This window comes from Hipposideros armiger, unplaced genomic scaffold (assembly GCF_001890085.2).
Source record: "Hipposideros armiger isolate ML-2016 unplaced genomic scaffold, ASM189008v1 scaffold_430, whole genome shotgun sequence".
Taxonomy (NCBI): domain Eukaryota; kingdom Metazoa; phylum Chordata; class Mammalia; order Chiroptera; family Hipposideridae; genus Hipposideros; species Hipposideros armiger.
This window is the reverse complement of record NW_017731780.1, coordinates 1373391-1383082: the sequence shown is the minus strand read 5'-3', so window position 1 is coordinate 1383082 and position 9692 is coordinate 1373391. Positions and strand designations below refer to the sequence as shown.

Below are 9692 nucleotides of genomic sequence, written 5' to 3'. Positions count from 1 at the left end.
TTTGAATGTGTGTTGAATTCAATACAAATTGATGAAGCATTTTTCTAGTCCAAAGGAACCAATGTTACATTTAGAAGGCAATTGACTGCAAAAGAAATAATCTATGCTATACTTTATTTTTAAAAAGAAATTCAAGATCTGATTCTATGTTTAATGTGTTGCAATAATGATGTCTTCTTTACAGCCCAAGACACCGCAACAAAGGAATGGCACAGAAAAGGAATTTTTGTTGTGTTTTTCTTTTTTCTCTTTGTAATATCTTCATATACCAGTAAAAAATAAACTCTTTAATAAATAAATATATATAATAAATATTTGCAAATTGAAAATGTATAAATAGGTCCATCCTTTAAAAAAATGTTCTGTTTTGGTGCGGCATGTTTCATAGTTCACGTTTCACCCAGGATTTTTACATAAATGCCATAACCTGCAAAATTCTTCAAGGTCCTCAAAATTTATGGAGCAATAATCTTGACCAACTGTGTCAATCCATTACTTCAACATGAAGTACCTATTTTTAATGTAACTTTTAAAGTAAACATAATCCAGAGAGGCACCAGCAGCAAACTAGGTGGGGTTCCCATTACCCACAGTTTAAGAGATTTTCAGCTTCAATCTACCAGTAAGGACTAAGGGAACTTAGTCCACTTATAAAGAGAGATCTTGATCTACATCAAGGCAAAATGTTTTGTTCGTTTGTTCTCAATATTCTTTCCAAATTCAGTCTCCCAGTGGAAAATAGACTCCATAACATTCTGAATGTCTTCCTGGGTTATTATTTATGATGGGAACTGGAATAGAAAGAATAGTTGTAGTTTGGTTCTTCAGAAAATACACTATCACACTTCAACTGTATATCAGTATGTCCTTGTACAATTCAGGAACTCTTTCTGGATCCACTGGTCTAGGCAGGAAATGTGTAAATTTCTGATGTCTTTTAGACCTGGCACCATCTCTTGGAGTTCCGTCTTTGTTAAGTGCCACAAAATACCTGCGGCCAGTGTCTCCATGTTTATATATGTTGGATGAATAGGTATTATACCAGTTCTCTTCAAATTGCTCCCTAAAGATGCATTCGGATGTCAGTTTCTCCTAAAAGAAAAAAGATAATTACCATTAAAAAGATAGCTTTCAGGGAATTTCCTTAGAAAAATCTCAACTTTATACTTTTATTTCTTTGTCTATAACTATATCCTTGTCAAGGATATGAAAACTTTGTTTAATGTCAGTTCTCAATTTTATTTTCAGATACTTAAAGACTATTCTGAACTTTCTCATGCTCCATTTTATCTCCCTCCTAGTACTACCACCATCAAACAGGCCTCTGGTTTCTCTTGTTCCATCATTAGATGCCAAAGTTCTACACTGCAAATCTCTACTACATCTTTAAATATTTCAAGATCCTGCTAACATCCAAACTCCTAATTCAAGATAATCACTCCAAAGCATATATCTTAAAGTTTATGAATTTATTAATAATTTGATTATACATTCCCTATGATTAACTTTGGTCTGGATGTAACTATTAAGTAAATATAGTAAAAGCCAAGTGATTTCCTGTCTTTTCAAGATGGACTGTATATTATCCTAAGGGATAGACCACAGCTGGATTTTTTAGCCCAACACATACATGAAGAAGGAAGATTATGTGCATGCTTTTCTCTTTCAATTGTAATTCTATTGTTATGATTATTACACATGCATTATTTCTCTTTCTTCTGAGCTGACAGAAAGCCTGGAAAGGGTATGATTTGCCCTTATAAAGGACAGCTATTAACTGGAATACCACTTACTGAAATATTAATACCAGTCTTTCTCAGTATATATTGAGATCCTAACTGTATATTGTGCTGTCAGTTGAAATTTTAAGAAAAAGGAGATACTAAACAGTGCCATCTGCTAAATCTTAAAAATAAATTCTCTTTGTAAATAGTTACAGAGACTTTGGCTTTAAGAAGGAATTTCATATGAGAGGATGGGTGGAAGAGTGGTACACATTTACGCTTTACCAATTTTCTTATGATTATATAAGCAATTGTGAACAAATTAAAATGTTACCAGTGAAAGTGAAAAATCTATATTACACTCCAGATTGAGTTTTATATTATCCTGTTACTCTAATTCTTGGGTTGTTTTTTAAAAAAATACTTATCATATTGATAAACCATTAACCTGAAAAGTTTACTGTAAACCCCATATTTAAAACATTTATAGTAGACCCACAAATGCGTTCCTATACTCAGTGGCAAGGTAAAAACTGCCCAATGCAACTATGAGTGAGCTCATGGTTATTATAATTATCATGACTACAGATATGGTCAAACTAGTGTAATTACCATTATCTGTTGTATCTTACAGTATCCTAAGATTTCATTCATTCATTTCCTATATACAAAGATCAGCAAGTAAGTGACATATACTTAGCTATAGAAGATAATAATGGGTAGAGAAAATATACATTAAAAGAATGTAAAGATGAAAAGAGTCTAACATTGCAGGAAGAAAATACTCTCTTTTTTCTCTGTCTCTGGTGGAAATGATCAAATTATGGAGAAAAGTAGAAAGACCCAAGATGATAAACAAGAAGAGCTAGTGAGCTGAAAGCAATAAGGGTTTAGGGTTTAAAAATAAAAGTGAGTCACTATACTATTGCCCAGACACAGAGAAACTTACCAGGATATAAATTTTTAATGTGTACATGAGCGTATTTTATATATTTCTTCTGACATGCATTATTAGTAGACATTTTACTTACAAAATGGACTGTCATTGTTTTATGAATTACAAATTTTTTAAAAAATACGTACTGAGCCATAGAGTTCTCCTTTGTCATTCATTCCAAGGTAAAGACCACTGTCCACACCTCTAATACTGACCAGTCCCACTGCCACACTGATGAATTCCAGGATACCTAAATTTATAGACAAAATAATGATTGTATTTATTCATGAACGTATGACTAATGAAAATCTTCTAAGCAATTGTAGACCAATATTGCTAAATATAATGATGTACATGAAACTAAACTTTATAAACTAAAAAGTGCTGTACAATTGTCTTATTGTAATAATCCTCCCATTTTACAGATAAAAAAACTAAAAAGAAAAAAAATATTCATCATGGTATAATGTAAAGGGTATAAAGCCTTAAACCAGGCTGACCTGGGTTTGAATTCTAGTTCAGTAACTTACTGGCTATATGGACTCTGAAAGTCAGTTGTCTTCTTTGAACTTCAATTTCCTCATATGCAAAATGGGTGAAATGCCTTCCTTCAGGAGAGAGATATGGACTAACATATTTAGGCATTGAACAAGTGGAAGCCATTGTTATCATAAATTAGTATACTCGTAAAATAGAAGTATTCTGAGTTTGCTAATGTTCCATTAGTTAAGTATAATCATGTTCTAGTAATTATTGTTTTTTTTGCTAACTATGAATCAAGTCAATCTTCTTCTAGAAGCAGCCAAGTATATCTTATATGGGTATGTTAGTGTTTTATAGTTTATAAAAGGCTTCTATTTATATTTCCTATCTGTTCCTTAAGAACAATCCCCTAATATAGGTATGGAAGATATTATTATCCTCCATTTACATATAAAGAATCTGAGGCTAAAAAGGGTTTATTGACTTGCCTAAGGGCATGACGCTTATAAATGATACAACCGAAACTTGAACTCACATCTTCTGAGCCCTAATCCAATATATCTACTTCAGGACACTGTTTCTTGAGACAATACAATAGTTTCCAAACTCTATAGATTATATAATATGCTGTTTTCTGTCACATGATTCTTCAAAATAAATTTTATAGTTCAAAGAAACAAAAGAACTTTATAATTCATTCAATGTGATAGCCAAATACCAAGAATTCAGCATGCAAGTCAATTGTTCTATCAATAACTTTCTAGAATTAATTTCATTTATCAGTAGGTAAACTAGTATTGAAAACTCTCCACTTAATACACTAGAACACTGTGGTTAAAAAAAACCAAAAAACCTTCATGCTTACCTGTATGTCACTTTTTTTCTCTGTATACACTAACCTTTGGACTAATGTCTTTGTCTTGTTCTTCCCCTTAGACTCTGCTGAAAAAGTATATAGACATACTTTCTACACTTGCAACTTCCTTCCTCAATAGCTTTCTACCTTCACCCCTTCACCCCCTCTTAAGCTCTACAAACAGTATAAATGTGCACCATTTAGCCTGACTCTTGCTTTTAAGTCATTTCTTGATTTATTGTGCAAGTTTCTGTTTGGACACGTGATGTTCCCAAGGCCAAAGGAAAGTACGAAATCTGGCTATTTGCCATACGGAGGGCTCTATTCTGTCCAGAGCCTAATTCCTTCTTTGGCAGAAATATAGATTCTTCAGCTCTAAATGTAGGTGCTTAACAACTCAAATGAGTTCTTTCAAACTGTTAGAAGATCAAGTCGAACACTAGAACTATGAAGGATCTTACAGCACCAATATGCTACTACATAGTCTATAAGTGGCTTGAAAAAGTCAGTATCCCTAATTGAGAGCCTAAGGCAGAGAGAAGATAAGATACAGCAGGAAGACACAAACTCCATAGGATAGCCATTACAATAACAAATACAGAGGTAGGGAGTAAACGACAATTAAATTTACTGCCAAGCTCATTAGTGAGTGATTCCTGTTAGAAATAAAAATATCAGGCCAAAATATGATTGGTAGAAGTAGATATAGCAATGGAATTTCATCCAAGATATACTTACAAATGTATAATTACTTCAAGTTGTATTGAATGTTAAATTCAAATCAAAAGGGTGCTATGGTTCACATGTAACTTAATTCTTTTTAAGTATCTGATTTACATTAAGATGCTCTTGTCTTTCAAAGAACAGGAACTGATTAACAGATTAGGATGAATAATAGAATCAGTTTCCAAATACAATAAAATATGTTTCATTTCCACATAGAACAATTTTATACCAGATTTTATAATGTGTCCATTTTTCCAGCAAAACTAAAACCACCTATACTTTAATTCTCATCTTAAGATAGTGTTACCGTGTTAAAAAAAAATACGTAGATGTAGAAAGACAAAAAATTACATATATTCTTAGAATAATTGTATTCAAGTTTCAACTTTTTAAAACAACATCTAAAACTTTATACATAACCAGGCATAAATAATTTTGCCATGGCTCATAGGGTTGATGGGAAAAAGATTATGTATTTTTTCTGTTCCTCTTAAAGATTTTAGCCACACTTTTTAATTCTGATCCTTTTCCTCCTCAAGGAAATAGTATACTACATAGTAATTTGTAATCATTTGATTCTTTAATGAGATTTGACAAGTCTTTCTTATTTATAATATGAGGTGGCAACTAAGCTAATTCCTTCACAAAGAGTAGACATGAAAAACTTTCCTTAAGAGGTAATCACAGATTTTAGATAGATTTTCTAATGCCCAGTGTCCCATAAAAAGACTTGGAGGTACTTTGTCTTTCTGGTATCATTTTCAAAGCCAGCCTTTTTAAAAATCATAATAAACAGGTGAGTCAACCCACAATGCAACCACATCAGACAAATCTATGGAGAATAGGAGAGAATAAAGGAAAAGCCTTTAAAGAAATATGTTTGATCTCAGGCTAAACCTTTTTTTTTAAGTAATGATTCCATGTTTATGTATTAGGTAAAGTCTTCCTACTATACTACTGTGCAGAGAAATTCTATTATAAATATAGAGCTAACTCAGGTAGGAAATTATTTTAACCTCATAGGGACCTTTTTGTCTATTGATGTGGTTTTAAAATTTTAAAGTCCAGGATTCTGAAATTTTTACTTAATTATGGCCTGATTAGTACAAATTATCAACATGTTATTTACTTTAACGTCTAAAAGAGCCAATCTTAAGCTTTTTCAAAATTCTTATTTTGAGGACACAGAAATGAGTGTAAAAGAAAAATAGCAAAATAATTTCATAATTAATAATTGAAAAACAAGGAAAATAGAAAAGCCTATAATGTTATACATGCTAAACATAACCTTTCTTCTCACCTACACTTCCTTGTAGTAAATGATGATGTCTTAGCTATTAAAGAACACTAGGGAGCACTGTAATGCACTGTGGAGTCTGTTCACTCCTTCAGGCTACCAGGCTAAGGAACCTGCATTATCTCCCCTTTGTGTGACAGCAAATATTTTGTGCTGATATGGTGCCTCCCACGATAGAGTGCCAAACCATCGCAAAATTAGTCTAAGTCATATTTTTATAATTGTTAAACAATTATACAAAAATTTAGCAAAATATGTTCTAGGAAGATGGCAATTCTAATAAGCAACATTCATTTCTTAAGAAATGGATTTCAATACCAGTTCAACGAATGTTAGCAAGTCTACAAATACTGACTAATCTCTTCTCATAGGGTCAGTCTTATAAAGAGACACAAGTGGAAGAAGCGACTCTTGTCCTTGGGAAGATTACATTGAACTCTGTCTTAAAAGCAGAATCGCCAAGGCTACATTATGTATTGCAGGGGAAGTCTGAATATCACCTAAGCTTAACTTCTACCTGCTCTGCTTATAGGTTTTACCTCATTGGCGTCCATTTCTAAATCTTTCTTGTAGCTGGGGATTTTTTTCTCTCATGAAAGAAGTGCAGTGGTTCTTCAAGGCAAGAGAACTGAGCCACCTGGTGTCAGCAAAGTTCTCTAGAATCAGAATCTCAGCCTCTTCAATTTAGAAACCACTTGCCAAAAGTGACCCCAAGGTTGGCCACCAGGTCATGACACTCCTGACTCATAGTCAACGGGAATTTGGAAGAGATCAGTGGAAGCTGCAAACATATGGGTTTTAAAAAGTTAATTTTCTAAGCCTTTGAGTGCTACCAAATGACCAACACATGCTCATTTCTACATCTACAGTGACAAATGCCCCTCAACAGGAGATTTACACGTCTCCAAAGTTTTAATGAGTACTACAAGCCAAAAAAAAAAAAGGAATGGGAGTAGAAGAACAAGGGGATGAGGACAAGGTAAGAGAGAGCCATTCAGAGATGAGATTTTTCAAAGAATCCCACAGTGCTGAAGAAGGAGAAGGAAACCTGACACTGTGTGGGGCCCTTTTACGTTGCTGCTGACAAGTAAATGGTATCTTTTTAAAAAGTACAATGAGTCTCTCCAATGATGCCCCAAGTTTGATGATCAAAATCCTTTGAGAGTGCTAGGCAATTAACTCTAACATGATGAAAACTTCGGCAATGCGGGAAAGATACTGGGATGTCAGAATCAGAAAGCATCGTAAGGAGGTCACCTAATTTAACTCCATCATTGTACCCCCAAGAAAACTATGGCTCAGACTGGTGAGAGCACTTGCTAGTCACACAGCTAGTTAGGGAGTAATTAACAGCAGTGACCCTCTGATTTCCCAATCTAGTGTCTTAATCTGCCTAACAATCATTCGCTTGTTTCTTTACTTTAACCCCTTCTGCTCCCCAGGCAGTGCGGGAGGTATCCTGAAACCTGTCCCTATGTGTTCCCACCCATATCTTCTTTCGCTTCCCCATTTCCTCTTACCGTGAGGTCAATACTAAGACCCATGCTTTCGGGTTTCACAATTTCTAAAGAGGAGCTTGGGTGAAGGACTGGGCATGCTCAGTAGCCAGGCTCTTTTTTTCTTTTTCTTTTTTTTTCTTTTTTCCTTTTCTCACCCAAATAGAACTTGAAGAACGCCTAGAACTGCAACCAGGTGAGCCTGACAGTAGCGACGGTGCCCACGGAAAGTTAATGTTACCTCTTTAGATGAACATTTACAGTTTTCTAGGAGGACACGTGAATGCTCGCATCCTGTCCTATACAAGAGCTAGCCTCTGAGCAGTAGCCCTGAATACATAACCAGCTGCGTAACTGTAGGGCGCAATGCTTCCCGTTATTAATTTTCATTAATAACAAAACAGTGGACGGCCCTGCGGGGAATGGGAGAGGAAGTAGGAGGAAATAATATAGGGATTTAGAAAAGAAACAAAAACAAAAAAACTGCCTGCGAGGTAAGCAGCGCGAGAAAGATCCCAGGCAGCAGGAAGGGCAGGGCAGCAAGGTGCGTGGGAACCCCTACCCTTTATCCTCCTGCCCCCGCGTCCCGAGCAGCAGGCCTAGACTAGGTTACAGGGGAAAAGCCGTCACGGTCCCCGCGCTGGCCCGCCCTTCAGCCCCAGCCCGCACTCCACACTGGAACGGTCCCAGGGGCTCGGACTCCGCACAGCCCTGTCTCGCTGCGCAGGCGAGGAGGGCGGCGCACGGGGAGGAAAAAGGAGCCAGGTGCTGGGGGGAGGGTGAGTGATGGGGTGCCGATACGTACCGAAGAGGCTGTGGTCCTGTCGGGTGCCCTGCACGCTGCCGTCGGGTAGGATCTGCAGGTGGAAGCCGGTGCGGCAGTAGAGCTGCCGGCGGCGCAGGATGCCGTGCAGGTGCGCCAGCTCCGCAACCCCGGGTCCGCCGCGGGCGCCCCGCTCCGCCGCGCCCCTGCGCTCGCCCAGCAGAGGTGGTCGCTCCCCGGCAGGAGGCAGCAGGAAGTGCGAGCCCACCTGCTGGCCCAAGCCCTCCAGGCCTCCCAGGAAGCCCCCTACTTCAGCTAAGGGAGCCATAAAAGGGCCAGAGGGAGAGGCGGAGGAGCCGGAAAACAAAAGACACCCCTCCCCCCCCAAAAAAAGTGTAGCGGGAATGGGGAGGTGAATGGAGAAAAAATTATAGCAAAACAAGCGCAAAAAGTTAAGACCCAGTTACTCCCGTGAGGTCGCTGAATGGACTTTGTACTGAGATAGCAGGGAGGCTTTCACTGTCTTGGAGCGATCTTCTCTCCTTGGGTAGGTGGGAGCTGGCTGCTGCTGGCTTTGCTGAAACATCTATAGCTGTTGCTGCCAATACTGGGCCTGGGGGCTGGGCCTGGGGGCTGGGGCTCCAACACCGCAAACTGATCAGATCTGAGTCCTGTGTACATACACACCGAGTATATATGCGGGTCCTCTTGACATATGCTAATCAAGTCCTTTCATGCGCTCTGGGGAGGTTCTGTTTGAAATCTTAAACCGGCCTCTTCTCAACACGTTTTTGCTCTTCGGAAGTGACCAAAAGGGGCCCTTGACGGTTCTCTATCCGTGCAGCCGCAAAAAATCATTCCCACACTTGGCCCAAGCTGGCCGGCAACTTCGGGGAGGCGCAGTCAAGGCCCCTCTTTGGGGTTGTCTTTGGAACAACCGTGATGCTGTTCGGCTGCTGCTGTGCAACCGCCTTTGATGTGAGCTCCTTTGCAGTGATAGATGGCTGCTAAAAGGAGCCCAGCTTGGCAGGTATATAGAAGAAGGGGAAGTGGGGAGGGAGGGAAGACTGGGGGTGGGGGATGGGCAGGAGAGGCACAGGCGAGAAGAGGAGGCGAATTGGACTCCTTGGGAGCTGCTGGGAGCCTGCAATGGACAGGTGCAAAGAAAGGTAAGAGAAGGAAAAGGAAAAAGGGCGTTACCTGAGGCTTAGACCTGCCCAGACACACATGAAAGGAAAATCAAAGCTTTGACAGTTTAACTCGCTAATTTTAAAACACTAATAAAATGTACAAGCATTACTCTTTTCTTTTATCATTTAGATGGGGGATTTTCTTTACATAATCAAGGTTAGGTTAGAAACACACATACCTGCTTCACCAGGTTCTCTTTAATGTTTATCTTTACTCAGC

At 38.2% G+C, this 9692-nt stretch overlaps 1 protein-coding gene across 1 annotated transcript; it reads right to left on the bottom strand.

Annotated features, from left to right (window-relative positions):
• Positions 1-293: 293 nt before the first annotated feature.
• On the bottom strand, positions 294-9263 carry FGF20 (fibroblast growth factor 20). The gene is made up of 3 exons (XM_019664759.1): positions 8325-9263; positions 2808-2911; positions 294-1092 (listed from the first exon to the last, which is right to left on the bottom strand). The coding sequence occupies exons 1-3, from the start codon at positions 8608-8610 to the stop codon at positions 847-849; spliced, it is 636 nt and encodes a 211-aa protein (XP_019520304.1). The 5' UTR covers positions 8611-9263; the 3' UTR covers positions 294-846.
• Positions 9264-9692: the final 429 nt, after the last annotated feature.